This window comes from Oryza glaberrima, chromosome 9, assembly GCF_000147395.1.
Source record: "Oryza glaberrima chromosome 9, OglaRS2, whole genome shotgun sequence".
In the NCBI taxonomy this organism is placed as follows: domain Eukaryota; kingdom Viridiplantae; phylum Streptophyta; class Magnoliopsida; order Poales; family Poaceae; genus Oryza; species Oryza glaberrima.
Window position 1 is genome coordinate 12,509,140 of NC_068334.1, and position 21,709 is coordinate 12,530,848.

Here is a 21,709-nt window from a genome sequence, read left to right on the forward strand (position 1 = left end):
ACTCTTATGAGCAGTGATAAAAAATTTGTCACTGAACCTATAATATATTATAGACACATAAGAGCTCACATATCATAAACAGTGAGTGACAAATAATTAATTGCCACATCTTAAAGTGGCAAAAAAAGTTAAATGTCCCGCAAAGGGCATTAAGCAGAATGAAGACCCACCGCATTTCTACCCAAATCGAGACATGGTTGAGCGGATTGTTGCTATCATTATTTATTTAATTATAGAGATAAATTAAATATCGTAATAAATAAACTTAACAAATAATATAAAATAGATATTCTTAGCAATATAATTACAGAAGAAAGTTCTTATAGAAAATGTATTTTTAGAGCGTGAGTAAATAATCCGTTTCAACAATCGATAAATAATTAAAAAAGGTAGGGCATTAGATTAGGATGAAATCCAAGCTTAGGACAACTATATATCACTCAACTTTGGTGCTTAGTGGCCCAAAATATAATATTTGCTTGGAGACAAACGAAAATTTAACCCCATCTGAGGTACAGTTTGGTGGCATTCATGCAAGTATAAGCTTAGTCCATTCCTAATCACCAACCCGCTATTAAACTGTTAGTAGCTTCGATTATTAGGTCACTAACCTGTCATGCCGCGTGGCTACGTTGTAGACTAGTTTAATTTACACAATCTACTTACCAAGTACCAACTGGGTAGCTCTTGTCTCTTGTTGTGAAGTACATTTCTTTTGCCACATTTTATAAAAAAATAATGATGGCGGTTCATGGCATAATGATGAGGCCAGACTGTTGTTAGTATGTTAAGCATTGGGCATTAAGCAAAATGAAATGCTTAAGAGTTAAGACAATGGCTTGAAAGACGAATCAAAATTTAATCGCATCTGAGGTTGTGAGGTGGCATTCATGCAAATATCAAAAATTCAGTCCATCCTATTCACCAACCAGGTATTAAAGTACTGTTACAATCACTATTATTGGTTACTACGACATCAGTAGTACTTAGGTTAGTAACTTGGCATACATAGCACATGGCTATGTGGTAAGATTAGTTTAATTAATCTGGATTGCAAAAGTAGGTTCCCGTCCTGATTCTTTCCCCCGGGTAGCTCTTGTCTCTTGTTGTAAACAACACTAATCACTTGCCATCTTCCCTTAAACAAACAAATGACGGTTTCATAACATAATCCCTTGTGGAGATGTGGGCACTAAGATTATATACACACACATATGCAACAAAGTATTGTTAGCACTGAAGAGTGCAGCAGCAAAGACATCGATCTCTTGCGACTTTAAGCAGCCTAGAGGGTGCCTTGCAGAGAAGGTTTATTCCTTGGGCTCAGTAGAAGTGTAGTAGAACACTAGAACATGTTCTCCTTTTTCTTTCACCAACAAAAGGTCCCCCTCTGGCTCCATATGTTTTCTTTCTCCTTTGTTGAGTACTCCAATACCCCCCTCATGTTCTTCTGTTCAATGCTCTGGTCATTGAAATACGCATATACTTACATTACTAGTCCCTAAATTGAACGTACGTGTGCGGGCCAAGAGAAACATCCGGTATGGTGATCTATTGATCTGGGTGTATTGTAACACTTCAAGCGCCTGCAAAAAAGGATGGCTGATGCATCTATTTATGTTGCAACAATTGCAAGTTGCATCTCCCTCTATTCAAAATTTTAGACAACTAGTCATTGTTTGAAGTAGTTTATCGAGCGGATTATCTATTTAATTGCAATGATAAATTAAATAGTTTAAAAATAAACTTAACAAAGAAATAAGTAGTCTAAGTAATACGATATAATAAAGTTTTTTTTTAGAAAATGTAATTGTAGAAGCTGGATCTATAATAATAATCTAGTGAAGTAGCTAAAAACGTACTATTTTAGAAGTGTGTTTATGTATCTGCATTGTAAATATTCTAAGACGATATGTTCTACAATTTACTAACTATTTGTGATTGTAGCACTGATCAAATTTTACATTTACTCATTAATACTTCCGTTATTTCAGTTCTCAAAAATGAAACAGCATGCTACATACCCCAATTGCAAAGAGTGGCCTCATCTTGATGCATACTCATAATCCGACGTTCTTGGAACAAACGCAAAGGACACAACAATGCATGCTCCCAATCTCCCATATGCCGAGTTGCTAATTCGATCAATCAACGATGTATTACACACATCAACCCAGCAGCACGCCATGGCGAACGCTGAGATTCCCATCATGGCTTCTCTCTGCAACTTGGAACACATGTAGCCATGCAAAACATTGCAACATATGTTTGTGGGTGAAGGGGATCATTCAGATTCCATCAGGCTGAAAGCTAAGCTATATACCTGCATATGATGCACAGATGCAGGATCGTTTGCTTGCTAGATCTATAGCTAGTTCACATCACTGACTGATCGTTATCAGTAACAGAAATCATTTCACGCATTGCCGTTCTGCAGCCGCAAGTGACGATTAATTATTGCATGTGTTGAACTCGACTCTCTCCTGGATGAAGCACTGAGCTGAAGAAAGGCAGGTGCAAAAGCAGGCAGGGAAGAAAAGGCAGGCAAGAGAGCTTTACAAGAGCCAGGTGCACGCTGAATGATATCTGCCTGAAAAGTTTCAGTTGTTCACACCAACATGTGGTAATTACGAATGTAGTAGTTAGTATCAGTTGTTCACACCAACAAGTGTTAATTACTACTTAATTACTAGTAGTTTCCTCTCACAAATCCATCCATAGCATCATTCATTCCTTAACTGCATCATGTGTTATTTTGGACTCAATGAAATGGAATGTTTAACAGTTGAATAGTAGTAATAGAGGAATGATTTGAGGGTGCAAACGAATAAATTGATAGCTACAGTACTATAAAGTATAAAAATATATTTAAAATAATATTAACAAATCTAGACACATATATACATCTATATGAATATGGGAATGTTAGAAAGTCTTACATTGTGAAACGGAGTAAGTACTATAAAGTATAAAAATATATTTAAAATAATATTCTGAAAAATATATGGAGATTTTTTTTTAAATATAGTACTATCTCTGTTTTAAAATGTATCTATTTCTAACACAATAGCTTGTTCCAAAATAAAACTATTTTTTCACTTACCTCATTTCAACTAATCACAACCATTATCTTTTATCTACTTTCTCTTTTTAACTAAGTACAACATTCTTTCAATCATTCACATCTACTTTCTTAATATTCATATTAACTAAAAAATGCTCACATTTTGGGGCGGAGGGAGTAGCGTTTAGAAACTCGTATAGTGTGTGTTTTACTTGTTATGTTCCATCCCATTATAAATGGGGAAAAGAACAAACCAAGCAAGAATCTGACAGGATATACTCTTCTGGCTTCAGAATCTTGACAGATATTGCAGTAGACAGTAGTGCATTAATCTACGACTTTGTTTGCAAAGTGTCATTTTTGCTAGATAATGTAATGCAAAGCGACTTGTACACACCTGCTTTGGATAGGAAGAGGTAAGCTTGTGGAAATGGACACATACAATTTTCTAATTCCAAATTTTCTAAAAAGTATAAGTTTGTAACCACAGAATACGGTTTCTTGGGTTTACTTATACGTCTGTGTATCGGAAAAGCAGAGCAAACTTTAATCATGCAGCTCATAGTGGGTTCACACGTGGCTTCATCTTTCATTGGATCCCCAAAAGTTGATGTTACATTTGCATGAGGAGAATATACGATTGATTGTCATGACAATTTGCTCACGAAACATCTCTCCAGGAAAGCTTTTACCTTGCTAGTACAAAATTCAGAATGAAAATGGCGATGCTTGCCTGAAAACATTCAGAAATAACAAATCATAAGTATATACAAATCTCGGACCCATAACACCTGCATTACTCGTTTTGAATGTAGAGGCTGGGTATTTTAATCCATTTTTCAAGAAAGCTAATGCATGATTAGACAGTCCAAAAGATGCAATGGTTCCTCTCTCGTAGATACTAAAGCAAGCTTGACTGATGCAACAATAAGGCATGAGTTATGTATAAAACCTTTTATGTTGTACATGCTGAATTATCCGTGATTTTCTCGCCATATAATACGGCTTTGTATTAAGATAATTTGCAGGGGAAAATTACGACAAAGACAGAGCACAAAAAGGTGTATTTGTTGAGCCGTGTGAAAGCAAGCACTCGATGAGGTTTTTCATCGAGGCTAAGCTAAGCTGTCTTGGAGCAAGAAGTCTTGGCTCCTCCCCTGCTTTTCTGCTGCTCTGCTTTGTGTTCGATTGGACCCCATGGAGGATTGTGCTGCAGTGCTTGGACAGGCAACGCATGCAGAGAGACAAGCTGCATCTTGCGTGCTTTCCAATTTGGTTTTTGGTTTTTATCCTATCATTGGCTAGTGGCTTTTGCTTCGCGCTTTACAAACAATTTCATTTCGAGCTTTGTGGTTTATTTGTTCTCTTGTTGTTCTGGACTTTAGGTGGTTCAGCAAAAGCTGATCGATAGTTTCTCTTCGTTTTTAAGGAAACACGGCACAAACACAACACTCATATGGATATGTGCACACCCTACAAATACATGCACGCACATCCGACCCTTTGATCATCCCAGCAAACAAATGTCTTGATAAATATGTTGCCATTCATTGAAAACATAATTAGCGTAAATATGATCATGTTAAAAACATCAATACATCTTTTGATGCAGAGACCAAAAGTTAATTCCATTACCTAATTACTACCTCTGTCCTAGAATACTTGTCGCTTTGAGTTTTTGTTTGTAACTTTTGATCTTTCGTCTTATTCAAAAAATTATGGAATTATTATTTATTTTGTTTGTGATTTGCTTTATTATCAAAAGTATTTTAAGTATGATTTCTCCATTTTTATATTTGCACTATTTTTTCAAATAAGACGAATGATCAAATGTTATAAGGAAAAAGTCAAAGCGATTACTAATTTGGGATGGAGGTAGTAGATGTTAGGGATTAATCCTATGTGTTCAGCTTGTGTTCTTCAATGTAACTGAAACAGAAAAAGAAGTGAGCACAGTAAAAGTAAAATCCCGTTGCTAGGTAGGAGTAATAAAAACGCCGTAGACTTGCCAAGTTGCCATGTAGGCCAGCTCAGCTTGTACAGTGTACAACAGATTGTACAGCTGCTTCTCGACGATTCATCTAGTGGTTGATATGGCCAGTGCAGCTGTTGCGGATGGTTCTGATCACGCAATCGTCAATACGGATCGTACATTTGGTACTTTGATACGAAATTTAATGATACGTACACGGTTCATACGACGTATTGGATGGGAGTACATTTTATGTGGCTGATGTACTGATGTGATCCATGCATCTTCCATTGCACTTCACGAGCCATGCGGTATCACATCAGATCAGATCAGATCAGGACCGTTGGATAAAAACGATCATCATCACTCAAACTGATCTGCATGTGTAGATTGAATTGAACACAATGATGTACCAGATACGGTAGAAGATGATGCGCATTGCATTTGTATAGCCAAGAAGCAAGGAATCCTAGATACCTTCATTTCAACCATGATTCAATGAGGAACCCCCCTTGGAGTGCAGAGTTTCGGACTGCAGATAAGTGTCATTTATTACCGTGCGAAATGATCTCTTTGTTACTAGTACAAACACCACTGTTACAATAATACAAATGTTACTGTCAGGCAAGAGTTTTTCAACGTTCTACAAAAACATGTGCCGGATACAACAGAATAGAAGGTTGTTAATTCTTTTCAGGGGCGACTATGAACTAGACAGGCTTCCCATTCAACTTTGGGAAAGGATCTTGTTTGCTGAGGACAAGAACTTTGCTCTTATGAGCAAAGTATCCTTTAATGAGATTCTTGTATATTAGGCACGCCATGATGCACTCCACCTGATAGCAAGGAGTAGACAAGGTTAATATATCACAGAGAAGTAGTAGGTTTCAGTTCGAAAATGAAATGTGTGCGCTGTCAAAGAGAACCTCATCCACGTCCATGTCAATTTCAAGCCATTTCAAAGCTTTTACAACGACTTCTAGCTTAATTTGATGTGCCTTGGCTGGCTCCTTCTGCCTCTGAATGATATGGCTGTAATAGGCATAGCAAATCAAGAAGGGAATTGGTCATCACGGAAAATGAAGTATGACAAGTTGACAACGACCACTTTAAGATTGCACTCACATTTTCTTAACTAATCTCTGATAGACTTGAAGTTCAAGCTTCTCCAATACAAGGTAGACACCAGATTTTAAGAATCTTGCAAAATAAACAAGCAATCAGGGACAGTCGATGGACTGAGAAAAAAAAATCAGCAAACGATACCATGAACTTACTGGTCTTCATGCCTTTCGAGTGCTTGCCTAAGAAGCCTGAGATCTCCTCTCTTAAGTGAGGTCACAACAACTGCATACTGAAAGACTAAATAAACACTTGTACAATCTAAATGGGGTATCTGGGAAAATTTCTATACCAGTACTGATAAGAAGCTGTGATGCCCTAAAAACGAAGTCACATGTTTACAAATCAGACTTAGCTTCTATACCAAAACAGCTTACAAATAGAAATGGAAATTATACCCATGCTAGATATTGTTGTAATTTGAGGAGAAATAATAATGAATACTAATAGCAAAACCAGCATGAGCCGAAATGGAAAAAATGAATGGAAGGTTTATTTTGCTATCTGAGGAGAAACAGAATCAATCATGATTTAGAAGTTCAACTGCCAATCATAAATTCATAACATAGAAGACCCCATGACTAATTAATTATGAGGAAGGTCATAATTAATGGGGATAAGGTTGGAACAGTGAGATGAGAAGAAAGTTGATGGGAGGTGGTATGCTGCGAGTCTAGTGGAGCTTACAGGGATCACAAACTATCATTCTTTAAACTTCGGTGCCTATTCTTTTAACCAGTGTACATTCTTGTAAGTAAATGTGTGCATCATGTCAATACTCACTGCTGTCATCCCAAAGTTACATCATTTCGATGAAATGTGATTATATTGGTAGAAGATAAGAGAATATCCAGTGCATGACTATATTGTTCTTTGCATCTACTGATACGGAAAATATACAATTGCCACTAAATGCCCCTAAATCTTGCTTCTTGCAAAAGAAAAACAACAAGACATATGACAATGGCATCAGAACCTAGTCTTTTGGCTAAGTCATTGACATTGTAATGTCACAAGGGAAATCTAATGAAATATTTCGGTTATGGAATTAACTTGCAGAAAATCAAGATATGTTTTGTAATAGAAAATGAGACAGCTAAGTGCAATTTGCAATTTCCCTCCAAATTAAGCAAGTGTACAAGGATATATACCTCAAGCAGATTGTACCTCTCCAGTAGTGTTATTCTTGGCAAAACACCTATTGAAAGCTTTACTGGGATAAGAAACTTCAAAATTCTCCTATAAAATTGAGCATTGATCAGAGTTCGAACAGGTTGCATCATAAATTATATGCTAGAAAACTTCAAACCCCATGTAATACAAGTACCTCAAATTTGACTCATACTGAGGACTACAGTGCACCAAAGCATAAGTTAGCTTCTGATCTGCCTGATTTCAATTGAACAAAACCAGGAAAAAAAAAACTTTGGTATCAGTGGTCTCATCATTTTGTGTGCAAGTACCACAACCGTGTCGAGAGGGAGAGAGAGCTTACAACAAGAAAGTTCTCATTAAACACCTCTAATCTGCCAGTATAATACATATAAGTGACCTGAAACATTATGCATAATCAATAGTTTATTAGAAATGGCAAGGTAATTTTAAGTCTTTAAGACAGAAAAAGTTACCAGATTTTTGCTATCTTACCTTATCTTTCACTGGAAAATCTTCAAAATCAAAATTCCTGGCAGTTTCAATACTTCTTATGACACTGCGACAAAGGTGAACTGTTCCAAGCTGCATAATTTAAGAATATTGTTATATCGAACTATAGAGTACATACATGTGGTTGTGCATAGTACACTTCACTATATAACAAAAATATATGTATTTGAGAGTACCACTTTACAAGAAAATAATCCTTACTCTGAAGTAAATTTTAAATAGCTGGCAGGTAACATAGAGTGCTCCAATGTGTTTAGGCCCTTTAACCTGTAAATTTGGAAATAAAATAGCTTCAAAACACAATCCAGACAAGCATAAACATAATCCATGAAAGAACAAACACAAAGAAAATTTTCTGTGCAAAACATCATGGTTTAGGTTGCAACCGCTAAATGGTAAGGAACTATGAGCTGGACAATCTCTAATTCTAACATCAATGTTCCAGGCTTCCCGCCATCATAACAAAAACCACAAAACTCCCTTCAATTCAATTATCGTGCTTACGCAGCTACTTATTACCACTCAAGAAAGAAGAATCATTTTAGAGTTTCATACCGCAAGTGCACCGAAAACCTTCATCAGGAAGGACCCAGCAGCCTGCAGCTTGTCAGGGTTCTTCCCACTCGTTGCAAGCTCCCTATCTGCCTATACATCCAAGCAAAACAAACAAGCTTCCATTAGGCATGAGCTGAAAATTTTCACATTAACATAGCCCAACCACACACACACCATGCTCACCTTCTCAGCCAGCAGCCTGATCTCCAGCGCCACCGTGTGCATCGCCTCCATCGCCCATGGCGTCTCCCAGTTCCGGAACTCCTGCAAGAACGCGCTGCAACCAAAACCACATCAATCTTCCACGAATGCGAAAAGAAAAAGGAAAAAAAACATGAATAAATCAGGGGTAAGGTAGTGAGGAGAGAGGGATGGGGAACGAACTTGGCGGCCTTCTCGAAGGGGTAGGCGTCGGCGAAGCGGCGGAGGGAGTGGGAGTGGATGGCGCGGAGGAGCGGGGGGAGGAGGTCGGAGAGGTGCGGGTAGCGGTCGGCGGCGAGGCGCGGGAAGTCCGGGAAGGCGGAGAGCGCGTCGGAGAGCGGGGTGGGTGCCGGCGCGGAGGAGACGGCGAGGAGGGAGGCGAGCGCGGCGCCGTCCGACGAGGAGACGGAGTCCGCCACGCGGGAGAGGTAGTCGGCGATGCGGCGGTGCGCCTCTCCCATGCTCAGGTACGCCGCCATCTCCGGCGCGGCGGCTGCGGCGACGCCGGGGGTTGGGGCTTGGAGGGTTTGTGGTTTCGGCGGCGGCGGCGGCGGCGGCGGCGTCGGAGTCGGACGGACCCGAAGAAGGGCGGTTTCTGATTTCTGAAGGGTGGTGACGATCGCCGATCCTGGCCGTCGAATGGGAAATCGATGCTTGGGGTAGTTTTGGTTTTTGGAAGCGATACCAGATGGATTTGGGATTTGATTTTCAGTAGATAAAAACATTTTGGCCGACATTTGATAATTGAAAGCTTTATTATTGCAAATGTAGTGTACAAGAGGCCAATAGCAGAGAAAAAGGGATTTAAAAAGGCAGATATTTATCAGAAATTTTAGAACTATGACACAAAATAAGAAAAGTTATACGCTAACCGACAAGAAACCGTTGAAGTTAGGATCTGAAGACGTACCACTCCATATGCGATACTCATGTGTATCTCAGAGAAGACAAAAAATAATAAGGTAGTAGTTATAAAAAGCCACTATTGGGATTGGAAATACATCAATAAAAGAACACTTGTTTTTCTCACTACATCATGACACAATAGTGCGAGGGGATGGTTTGTGGCATCTTTTTTATGGTGTACTGTACTCCCTTTCAGTATGTTTTTTTTCTTGTGCAATACTAATTTGATGCACTACACCATGTTCACATCACGAGCAATATTTGTGTGATTTGCCCTCGCCCGTATGGTTGCCTCATATTGATTAAACTATATATTTGACGGTCCCATTATATTTCTTCAGTTTTCATTGGAAGGAAGAAATTTTGTTTGTTGAATCCACGCTCCATTCATTCTTCCATTCCTCTTGTTGTGGCCAATACATTTTCGATTGTTACCTTTTAGTTTCCACTATCAACTTATCGGTCGTATTTTGTTATACGTAGAACGACCTTGTTGTTCTCTTGTGGCCTCCACCAAACATTAGCCGGTTCTTATTGGCGACAAAAGTTTGGCACATCTAATACAATTTTGGTCAATTGTCCGGTCTATCCCATAGTGTTCAGTGTGCGATAGTGTTGCAACTTGCAAGTGATCATCAAGAGGCAAGGGGAGCAAGGATTAATTTGGAAATTGGAGGAACCGGCCACAAGACAACTGTATCGGTAAGAACTCAATGTTAGCTTGACGAATGGCTATGTAGACGTTTGGTCGGCATTGTATCATAATGATTAGAATGAGAATTGAAAAATCAAGATTTATATCAATCGTCCCTTGTCGCTTTGGCTTGGTCAGAGTGTCAAGAAAATACATGTATTTTTTGCTTGATCTTGCTAGATCTCCCTTGTCGCTTGGATTAGCCTTTAATGTACAAAGTCATATGTCAATAGAAAAGACAAGAGAAACTAGATATGCATGCCTTTTTAACACTAACTAAACCAAACAGGATGCTCGTACGGTTTCAAAGGATTTGCAATTTTATCCTAAATCATTGAGATACATTAAATAAGTTCATAGCGCAATATCATGCTAACACATACTGTATAAATATAAAAGACCTTGTATGAGGTCTTCAAATCATGTCTCCATGGAGACAGATGAAATATGAAGAAGAGAAGTCTTGTAGATGCACTAGCACATAAAAGTTATTTGCTATCATACTTTTTCATCTCCCTTTAACCAAATTATAAGAAGCTAACTAAAAATCTTCAATGTTTTTAATTAAAATCAATGATCAAAGTTAAAACTAATAAAATCTATGAAAGCTACTCTGATGTGGTGGCCTCTTAGGTCTAGTTGCTGATGCAGCCGAATAGCTAGACTTTGCAGTGCAGCCTAGAACACTACAAGAAGTTCTACAGAACAATCCCATATGTTAAAAAGATAAATTATTTAAGATGACCCAAACAAATATGAAAAAAATATCAGACACAAAAATGCAGCTTAAGGCCATGTTTAGTTCCCAAACAAAAACTTTTCACCCTATCACATTGAATATTTGGACACATGTATGGAATATTAAATGTAGACAAAAAAAACTAATTACACAGATTGCGTGTAAATTGCAAGATAAATCTTTTAAGCCTAATTGCACCATGATTTGACAATGTGGTGCTACAGTAAACATTTCCTAATGACGGATCAATTAGGCTTAATAAATTTGACTCGCAGTTTACAGGCATAATCTGTAATTTGTTTTGTTATTAGACACGTTTAATATTTCAAATGTGTATCCGTATATCCGATGTGACACGTAAAAACTTTTCGCCCCTAACTAGACATGGCCTAAATAGCGAAAAAAGTTTCTACATGTCTCATCGAGCTTATAAAAAGTCTTTACATTCACACATATTTCTCTCCACCAAAGTCAATCAAATAAATACTCATCAACCATTCCGTGTGGAAAAAAAAACAAGGAACGGCCACCAATCATTCCAACGATATCACATCATGCAACCAAACAAAATCAACAATAGCAGAACGAACATTTCTCATGCATTCACTGTCACAACCCATAAGACCATAATAACCTGCTTAACCACAAAAGAACACTCTTGTCTTTTAGCCTCCTATAATAGCTCATCCCTGCATCATCATCATCATCGGCACGGAGTACAACGAATCAATCACCCGACATCCGTTGCATCGGACGGCGCAGGATCGCCGGACGCCAACCCGGATTCAAAACCTTTTCGCTACATTGAGACTGTGTTTAGTTCCTGAAATTGGAGATAAGTTTGGGGAAAGTTAGTAGTTTGGAAAAAAAAGTTGGGAGTTTATGTAATAAGTAGTAAAGTTTTAGATGTGATGTGATGTGATGAAAAGTCGGGAGTCTGTAAACAGGGCCTGACTGACCGCTCCACCCCTGCGAAATCCCCAAACTACCCCTCTTCTCGTCCTTCCCTTGTCTGGACGGGGGGAGCTGTGGCCACACCTCCTCCCCCGCCTCCTCCTCTAGGGTTTCCTCCCAATCCCCTCCATGGCCAAGACCAAGCAGGGCAAGAAGGACGTCGAATCCTACACCATCAAGGGCACCACCAAGGTCGTCCGAGGTACGGGCCGCTTCTCGCTTTCTTCATTTCCGGCCAAGATTTGGTCTCTTTAGTTTCTTGATGAGGGTTTGTGGGTGTGGAAGTGGGGGATTGCGTGCTGATGCGGGCGTCGGACACGGAGAAGGCGCCGTACGTGGGGAGGGTGGAGAGGCTGGAGACGGACGGGAGGGGGAGCGTGCGGGTGCGGTGGTACTACCGGCCGGAGGAGTCCAAGGGCGGGAGGAGGCAGTTCTATGGCGCCAAGGAGCTGTTCCTCTCCGACCACTTCGACACCCAGAGCGCCCACACCATCGAGGGCAAGTGCGTCGTCCACTCCTTCAAGAACTACACCAAGCTCGACAACGTCGGCCCCGAGGACTTCTTCTGCGCCGCTTCGAGTACAAGGCCGCCACCGGCGCCTTCACCCCCCCCCCCCCTCTTGATCATTGATTGTCTGCTTGCTGTGATGCAATGTGGGCTTTGGTTGTACTGATAATGGTTGGTGGTTTTGGTTTGGGGGTTTGTGTGTGTGTGTGTGTGTGTGTGTGTGTGTGTGTGTGCAGGTACTGCAAGTGCGAGATGCCGTATAACCCGGATGATCTAATGGTGCAGTGCGAGGGATGCAAGGACTGGTAAATCACTTGGGGACATCCTACCTCTCATACTGCATCTGACTGACCGAAGGGTATTTCATGCCCGTCATTTTTAGGAGGAAGTATTGTAGACTCATAGTTCACAGATGAGCTAACTTTCATTTAAATGTTGTCGCCGTGTTGCTTTCTGTCCATATATCTAATTCCTTAAATATTGCATAATGAGAAGTTTATCTTGTCCCCAGTTTCTTCCATTTTACATGTTATAATTGAGCTTTTTCTTCAATATATCTAATTCCTTATTTTGCATAAAAGTTTATCTTTCTTCTTGGCAGACCAAGTATAGGTCTTTGGGGACCATTAAAGATAAGAGCAGGGTGCATGACCATCTGAGGTTTCTTTAGAACTTGATGCTCTGTGCCTAATTATTCTCTGCCTTTCTCAAACATAGAGTATAAAGTGTCAGTTACATGGTTTTCTGCGGATGAGATATATGACTCAAAGAACACTTTAAAGATAATATTGCCGATGGAACGTGCTAGTTTCTTTAGTGATTGTAGCTGCTTTTACATTATTGTCTTGAGCTCTGTTTTGGCAATTGGCAATTTGGCATTTATATTGTTCTTTTGCTTGGATTTTTGAAGTATTGGCTTGGGCTCTGTTTCCTTATGGGATACATTGGGGGTGAAGGTGCCGTTCGTGTTCTACAATATTTGTATATTTTGTCTAAGAAGAGTTTAGAAACTGACATGAGTACATGACCAAGAACTTTTCACAATTCGTGCCCTTTCCTAATCCCCAATAAATGAGTGACGCCTGTTGGTAATGAAACTGCCATCTCGTCCATACATCAGTGGCAAGTATCTAACCTACCTAGGATGATGTCAACAAATACATACACGGTGTATGAAGTTGTAGGCATTTAATACTACACGAATGCACAAAGTAAACATCATTACAAGCATTGATCAATTTACATACTTATTGATGTTTCAATTATATCTGTCCTGATATTATGATAGTTATCTTTCTTTTTTCCTACTTCTGAAAGCAAACCTATTTTAAACGGATGAATGGGTGATTCCTGTGTTGCCCTTCAGAGTGTTTGCTGCAACTAACATGCTGCGTTCTGTCGTATTTCACTGCTCACCAGGTTGTCTGCTGAGCATTTTTTGTGTGTACTTCATTGTTAGATCAATCAACTGTTACTTTTCTTTAATATACAAAATGTTTGGCAACATAAATGCTCTATTCTGTATGCCTATGTGTTGTCATGCACTCATGCTACACAGTTTCCAATTTGCTGCACCATTTCTCCATTTTTTTTCTTGTTTATTATTGAATATTCAACTTTTAACTTGTGCAGGTTCCATCCATCTTGTATGGGAATGACCATTGAGCAGGCCAAAATATTAGATCATTTCCTGTGCGCAGATTGTGTCAAAGAAAATGGTACGAAGAGACCTTCAAATTCATATCCAGCATCATCAAATTCTGATTCTAAGGTTGGTTACTTAAGCTCTATCTCTTGACTGACTGTCTACTGATGTTCTGTTTGAAGATAACTTATCTTTAATTCTTTATAACTTTAAGTGCAGTAGAAATTTGATTTCATTGTAATTACACTTAAAATAACTAGTGTCTTGTTTTTGCTTCTCAATTACTCAGGTCATTATTTGATGTTGACGGAGAAATACTCAACTTCTTTTTCAAACTTTGCTGTCATGAACTCCCTGAACCGATGCATGCATATGTGGGGTCTTATGTTCTTGCATGTCTTATCCTTGTCAAAACTAGTCCACGGTATTGACATCAATTTATCGCTTTCTTCATTATGATTTTTCTTGCACCTTATTTCCCGCACTAGTAAGTTGATGAGCATTATGTTTTCAATTTCCCATGGACATTTGTATTAGGAAGAAAGGCTATTTACATTGCCTTTGCACAACATCAATTTCCCATCGGGCAGGCTGGCTGTTTGGTACGGGTATTTGCCATTAAAAACCATTAAGAGCGGCGGGCTGGGCGGCCGCTCGGCGTGTCCACGTCAGCGATTATGTTTGCAAAAAAGCCCTCCAGTTTTCTGTAATTACATATATGCCCCTCGCGAACAGTTTTTTAGAGAGGAGAATCCGCGGATAAGGACCTATATGTAAAAGTGGAACACGTAGGGCCTTTTTCGCAAAATAGCGCCCACTACCTAACACCCCAAACCCTATCCGTTGCCGCCCGCACCCTCTCCCTCTCCCTCTCTAGCGCCCTCGCCTCCGCCACCCCTCGCGCCGCCACCTCCACCATCGCCGTCGCCTCGCCTCCGCCACCCCTCGCGCCGCCACCTCCACCATCGTCGTCGTCGTCGCTGTCGCCACCCCTCTCCCACCGCCGTCTCCGCCATCGTCGTCGCCGTCGCCTCGCGCCGCCACGGCCGCCGCCGCCTCCGACTTCCCCATCGCCTCGCGTCGTCGTCGCTGTCGCCCGCCCCCGCCACCATCTCCGGCCCCCCAAACCCTAGCTGCCGCCGCCCGCTCGTTCCGACGGGGATTCGGAGGGGGTCGAGGGGAGGCAGAGGCGGTGGCGGTCGGCGAAGAGGACGACGATGGCGACGGCGGCAGCGGCGGAGGAGGCGGACGCGGCGGTGGGAGAGCGAGACGGTGGTGCTGGCGGTCGGCGAAGAGGACGACGATGGTGATGGCGGCGGCAGAGGAGGAGGCGGATGCGGCGGCGGGAGAGCGAGACGGTGGTGATGGCGACGACCCGCGCACTCTCCCATGGCAATCTCAGGGGAGGTGTCGGGGACCACGGCAACGCTGGTGGTCATCAATGGATTCACGGTCACGATGGAGACAGTCGGGGACTCGCGATGCATCCTGGACACGTAGGGTGGTGAGGTGCAGCTGCTGACCGTCGACCACTGCCTGGAGAAGAATGCCGAGGAGCGGGAGCGGGTTACCGCCAGCGGTGGGGAGGTCGGCCGGCTCAATCTCTTCGGTGGTCAGGCGGTACCAATTCGCTCCTGAGATAATGGCCAGATTGAAAAAGAGAGGCTTCCTTTGTGATGCATTGTTGTGTGACGCTTTGTTTTCGGTCGGCCATGTCCTGCTTTGTGATGCATTGTTGTTTGATGCGGTTCTAGGTTGGCCCTCTCCGGTGCTGGACAGGTGGCATGTGCCTTTCAAGATCTATCGGGGACATTGATGTCGGGGAGTTCATTGTGCCGATTCCACATGTGAAGCAAGTGAAGGTGGGTCGCTATTAGAAAGTGGATGTAATTTCTAGCTTCTTTTTCTACGGTGTATTGTACTATAATTTCTTTTTCAAGGTTGTCACTTTCTTACTTCGGTAATTGCAGCTCTCAAACATTGGAGGAAGGTTGATCATCGCATCAGATGGTATATGGGATGCACTACCCTCTGAAGCAGCATCAAAGGTTTACCTGCACAACTGGCTGCAAAGCTTGTGGTTAAGGTAATCCTGCATGTGGCTGTTCCTTTGTAGTACTTATACATGTCGTTGCTGGTGGTATTTGGGATACACTCAATTACAAACTTTAATATCCATTTTTACGTTTACTCATGCAGCAGGCTCTCAAAAAAAGTGGGCTTGGGTAAACTCTTGTTGCATAGCAAAATGCAAAGTCATTGTTTCTGCATCTTCATATATATTAGTGGAACAATAACTATTCTGTACATGTGCATGACCTGTATAATTCTTAGTTTGTCGCACGGGCACATGTGCAGGGACGAGATGGTGGCACGGGTATAATTCTTAGTTTGTCGCACGGGCACATGTACTATTCTGTACATGTGCTGGGACGAGATGGTGGCACGGACATTCCTGGTTTGTTCATTTTGTATACATTCCTAGAAGAATGGAGTGGCGTAGCATGTTGACCTTAACTTTTTAGCTTTCTTTAAGTGTATCATCACTTTAATATGTGTTCAATTTATTGCCATATATATCACCATTTTTTGATGCTTCAGTTTGGAATGTTAGTTTGTTAAACATTGGAAATGATCTTTTATACAGGAAGCTATCTCCGTACCCTGGAAGAGTTTATCAAGGAAAACAACTAAATTGTACTTTGCCATGAGAGGTGAGGATGTCAGACTTTTATGGCAGTTTTATTCATTAGTGCAGTTTTATCTCCCCAAATACTCAAACAAATTAGCCAGCTTTCTAACCTGTTGCTCCCTTCCCCTGTCGAGCTCGTCGCAAATCCTTCGATAATATTCATGGATGAGCCTACATCTGGACTTGATGCAAGGGCGGCAGCAATTGTCATGAGGACGGTGAGGAACACCGTTGACACAGGCAGGACTGTTGTCTGCACCATCCATCAGCCTAGCATTGACATTTTTGAGGCCTTCGATGAGGTTAGCTGCAAGTAAACTGAATGTTCAGAACTCTGATTTTTTTTCTTCATGTTTTCGGGAGTTATCGCGGATTGAAAAAATACTCTTCACTCTGGTGTAGCTGTTCCTGATGAAAAGAGGTGGAGAGGAGATATACGTGGGTCCTCTAGGACACCATTCTTGTGACCTTATTGAATACTTTGAGGTAACTTCGCTTTCTTCTCTGAAGTTTTTTTTTTTTTTTGTGCAGCCACCTGAATGGCCTAATCAGAATTGAAATTCAACCTGGCATTTCTTTCCTCCCCTACCATTTATGACACACTGATCTTGTGTTGTGTGACTGTGATTCACTGATTTTTTTTTTTTTGCTGTTATTGTCAGGGAGTCGAAGGGGTCAGCAAGATTAAGCCAGGTTACAACCTGGCAACATGGATGCTGGAAGTGACCACGCTGGCACAGGAAGACATACTGGGGATCAGCTTTGGAGATGTCTACAAGAACTCAGATCTCTACCAGTAAGCCATGATCCATTCACTCTTTGCTTCTTGTCTCATAATTAACCTGCAGACACAAAGTTGTGACAAAAGCTTGGATTCATGGCATTGTTGCCATTGCAGGAGAAACTAGAGCTTGATCAAGGGCATCAGCAGCAGCGTCGGCGTGGCGTTCTCTGTCAAGGGTGTCCGGCGGGCAGCGCTCGAGCTGCGGCGGTGGTCGGAGAGGGGGGCGGCGTCGGCGGCGGCGGATGAGGACGAGCTCGAGGCCGTGGACGACCGCTGCTCCGTCCTCCGTTGCGTCCCTGCTGTGTCCTTCGCCACCCTCGCCGACGGCCGCTGCTCCGTCCTCCGTTGCTGTTGCCGTTGAAGAAACGACGGTGGTGACGGACCCGGCATTAGTGAAGGCGGTGGTTGCGGCGAGAAGAGGTAAATCACTGAATATTGGTAAATCTCTCTCTCTCTTTTAGAGGTGTGCATCCATAGCTAATTGGCCACTTTGTTGAAATGTAAGTCATATTCTTTGTTCTATTGCATGAACAAGTGAGCAAGAAGAAAGAGATAGTGCATATGTCACAAGTTTGCATCGTAGTAGAGCAGTATGATTTGATTCATCTTTACAAAGTTACAAACAAGTGGTGCTTTCAGATATTTTGGTTCAGATTTATCGTGTGTACTTAATATGAAGGGCAAATCCTTTGTTTATTTTGTGTGGATTGAATGTTCACTGTTTTTTTTCTTTATTTTGTATTGAATTTGCTTGAGTCCCTATCTCTGGAATGATTTATGGGATAACTGTTCTAGGAGCATCACGAGCAAAATGGTCTTGATGTGTTGCATGAAAAGTGTATTTCCTACTGTTTTTCCTTCTCTTTATGCTGCACAGGGTGCATCAGTGATTATTCATAGTGCTCTTGTTGCCCAGATGGGAGGAGGGAATGTGAGCCTCCCCAAAAATAACCTGAAAAGTACTCTATTTCACTGTGTTAGCTTTGGTTCGTTCTGTTTGTTGCCATGTTCATTTGAATATGTCAGAGGACATTTAGCGTGTTACTACTATAATTTTGTGATGGCTTTGCATGTCAAAATTGATGGGCATGGCTTATGTTTTGTTGTCTTGATATCAGGGGGAAAAGGGTCCGGTGATTCAGGCGCTGCTGTTCGTTGGCGGGATTAACAAGCTGTGCCAATTGTTCTTTGGATCTTATCTCCTGGGTCTGATGGAATGGTTGTGCCCTGTTGTCGTACCGAGATTTTGCGTTATAATGCCTGGCCGTTACAGCGATGGAGCAGATCCTCATGCAGCTAGTGTCCAACTTACCTCTCCCTGTGTATTAGGAGTGCTACATCCTCATGAGTTTCATCCTGTTTTTCATGAGGTGCTACATGATTGCATATTTAAATATATGTTTTTATGTTTACTGGTGTTCGTGTGCTGAGGAAATTTTTTATCATAAGGATATAATTTATCTGATAAAATAGATGTGATTTTGGATTCAACTTGCACAACAGACAAGATGGCCGTGATGTAGTGCATGAAAAGTGTATTCCTTACTGGTTTTCGTTGTTTTTATACTTGTCATGTACTTTCTCTGTGCATCCTTATGCCTCTCATCTATAATTGAATGATTCAGGTTTTTGGTCTAGGGATCCCTGCTGTTTTTCCTGTGTTTGGGAAGCTCCATGCTTATACAACATTTGGTTGTACAGTGTCGCGCTGTGTAAGTGGATATGGGTTATATGAGTGCTGTGTGTGTATGTTGTATGAGATGATTAATTCTCTGCTGTTTATTATGCGGCTGACGTATTGCCTGTGTGGTTAACTACTGGTTGCTAGCTAAGGGGTGTAGGTAGAAAATGTGCCTGACATGATGCTTGCCAAAAGTTGTTCCAACCAACGTTCAAATCACACGCTAGGCCTCGCATTCTCTGTTCTTGTTAGGTTTTGTTCAGCAGATTTTAGAGGAATTATATTCGATGATTTTGACAAGAAACTGCTATTTGTTATTGCTAACAGCGAGGTTGTCCCCTTTATTTATCGTATTTGTATTTAGCAGTATTTATTGCATTTTTAATTTATTATGCATTCTGCTCACAACATATGCAGCGTTTTTATGCTCCTAGCTAATTTTGTTCTGTTTGTTTTTGTACTCTTTATTTCCTTTTCCTCTTCGATTTATTGTACATGGTAGATCATTTGCTTGTGGATGCTCTGTTCTTCCCCAAGGTTTTTTCCCGCACCTTCTACCTGTTATTTCATTCATTTATTTTTTTGCCCTTTGTTTTGCTGATACTGTATCAGCCGTGGTTGCTGTGCTCATATAAATTAACTTTTTATTTTTGTTTACCCTATTTCACAGCATCCTACCGTAATCAAGATCAGTAACAAACTAATACTTGATCAGATCTTGGAACAGTTGCATTTTAGGATACAGAGTATGGAACTTCTCGACTTTATGGGGAATTCATTCTATGCTGTTATCACAATAGAACCAGTTCAGCAAATAATCGGCGGTTGTGAAGGCCAGCAAATTTTCTATGGAGGTGTTATGCCAAGCTACCATGCTGCAAGAGAATCTGCATACCCCTCTCTGTCGGCAGCATCAGCTCGTGAAGGAGCCAAGATGCATTCGATGAATGTGCTGCTGGAGGAGCCAATCAGGATGACATCCATCCTCGAGCGATCCAAACTCGTAAGTTCTCTCTCGTGCTTGAATGCTTTTATTTTGCTTCAGTTTTGTTTGAGGTTTTTTTGTCGGATTGGTTGATGAACCCTAAATTCGATTGATCTGCGGAAAAAACACAGAGCTTCTTCCCGGCGATGACCAAGATCGTGGGGACACTAGGGCCCAAGTCGCACTCCGTCGACACCATCTCCTCCTGCCTCAAGGCTGGCATGTCGGGTAATGAACCTGCTTGCGTCGCCATCTCCTCCTCTTAGCAGTGGCTGCTCGAGCTGTTCTAATCCTCTTGCGTGGTGTTGTGTGGTGTGAATTGCAGTGGCCTGATATGATTTCTTGTGGAGAGACGCCGAGTACCACCAGGAAACCCTTGAAATCCTCAAGCTCGCCATCAAGTCCACCAAGAAGCTCTGGGCCGTGAGTCCCCCTCCTCACCACCTTCAGATATACTGCAGTTCGATTTATTCATGGTCATGGTCTCTTAGTGTTGCTTTTGTTGTTTTTGCATACTGACATTTGCGTTCTGTACTCCATTGGCAGGTCATGCTTGACACAGTCGGCCCAGAGTTGCAGGTGGTGAACAAGAGCAAAGCCTCCATCTCCCTGTTATTCTCACCCCTTACCAGGGGCAGGAGGCCTCCTCACATGTACTGCCAATTAACTTCGCTGGGCTTGCTAAGGTAATACCTTTCAGTTCTATTTTTTCCGGAATCTTATTAGGCTGTGCATGAATGATTGCAAGCGGATAGGTAATACCTTTTTGTGCAAAATTTTATTATGCTGTGTACGAATGGTTGCAAGCAGACATGTCCTTCTTTTATAGAACTTACTATTTTGTCACTGTGATTTCCAGCATATGCTCAGTTTGATATAAAAAATGACATTTTTTTTTGTTCTTTGCAGGTTGTGAAGCCAAGTGCCACAATATTTGTTGGGCAACGCTTGTTCACAGGCAATGAGACTACTTCAATTTGGTTAAGACGTAAAAAATATTCGGCATACTGCACTTAGCGTTCTGCATTTTTTTTTTCCTTATGTCATTGTCAGTAGAATTTACTTTCTGCCCAAATTTTCTGATACCAAAACTCTAATTTGCCTTGTTTAGGTTTCAGAAAACAAAGCCGAATTTACATGTCTACACTGGTATCTCCGAAGTGCCTCGTTTTCAACGTCAAGAATCGTCAGATGCTCACCAATCTGAACGGCCATAGCGTTATGTTCCTTAGAGGACTACTCGTTAAGGTGTTCCTACAAGAACTACCTGTTAAGGTGTTTGTTAGCTTTATGGTTCAGTATTTGTGTCCAGTATCCACCATGCAGCTGTTTCATGCAAATCCTTTTGTATAACAAATATTCTATAGACTCTTAGCTTTCTAATATTGCTGCTCTTTCCATCTAATAGATTTGTCAGTTTATAGTCATTCCTATATTACTTACGCTACTGTTCCAGCGTCAGCATCCCACTGCAGATTAAAAGGGTGCATTGTGTTTCTTATTTTACTCTGATTTATATATGTGCATGTGGCGTGGGTTAGA

The 21,709-nt window shown here is 41.3% G+C and overlaps 1 protein-coding gene, 1 long non-coding RNA gene and 1 pseudogene across 2 annotated transcripts; 2 read left to right on the top strand and 1 right to left on the bottom strand.

The window, feature by feature from the left end:
* Window positions 1-5,496: 5,496 nt before the first annotated feature.
* LOC127783954 (enhanced ethylene response protein 5-like) lies at window positions 5,497-9,213 on the bottom strand. The gene is made up of 12 exons (XM_052311110.1): window positions 8,763-9,213; window positions 8,562-8,655; window positions 8,379-8,468; window positions 8,025-8,090; window positions 7,806-7,895; window positions 7,654-7,710; window positions 7,486-7,547; window positions 7,310-7,397; window positions 6,314-6,390; window positions 6,162-6,236; window positions 5,963-6,068; window positions 5,497-5,872 (listed from the first exon to the last, which is right to left on the bottom strand). The coding sequence occupies exons 1-12, from the start codon at window positions 9,056-9,058 to the stop codon at window positions 5,747-5,749; spliced, it is 1,227 nt and encodes a 408-aa protein (XP_052167070.1). The 5' UTR covers window positions 9,059-9,213; the 3' UTR covers window positions 5,497-5,746.
* A 2,707-nt stretch (window positions 9,214-11,920) lies between these two features.
* Window positions 11,921-16,994, top strand: LOC127784278 (chromatin remodeling protein EBS-like; annotated as a pseudogene).
* Window positions 16,995-17,621: 627 nt separating this feature from the next.
* LOC127784279 (uncharacterized) lies at window positions 17,622-21,687 on the top strand. The gene is made up of 7 exons (XR_008019475.1): window positions 17,622-17,921; window positions 18,620-20,185; window positions 20,299-20,395; window positions 20,493-20,590; window positions 20,714-20,853; window positions 21,077-21,155; window positions 21,279-21,687. It is a non-coding gene; the product is annotated as an uncharacterized LOC127784279 (long non-coding RNA).
* Window positions 21,688-21,709: the final 22 nt, after the last annotated feature.

Coding starts and splice junctions, on each gene's coding strand:
- LOC127783954 (XM_052311110.1), bottom strand. CDS start 9,058: ATGGCGGCGTACCTGAGCATGGGAGAGGCGCACCGCCGCATCGCCGAC. Junction 7,548..7,653: donor TTAATGAGAACTTTCTTGTT/GTAAGCTCTCTC, acceptor AATTGAAATCAG/GCAGATCAGAAGCTAACTTA. Junction 7,398..7,485: donor CAGTATGAGTCAAATTTGAG/GTACTTGTATTA, acceptor TCAATTTTATAG/GAGAATTTTGAAGTTTCTTA.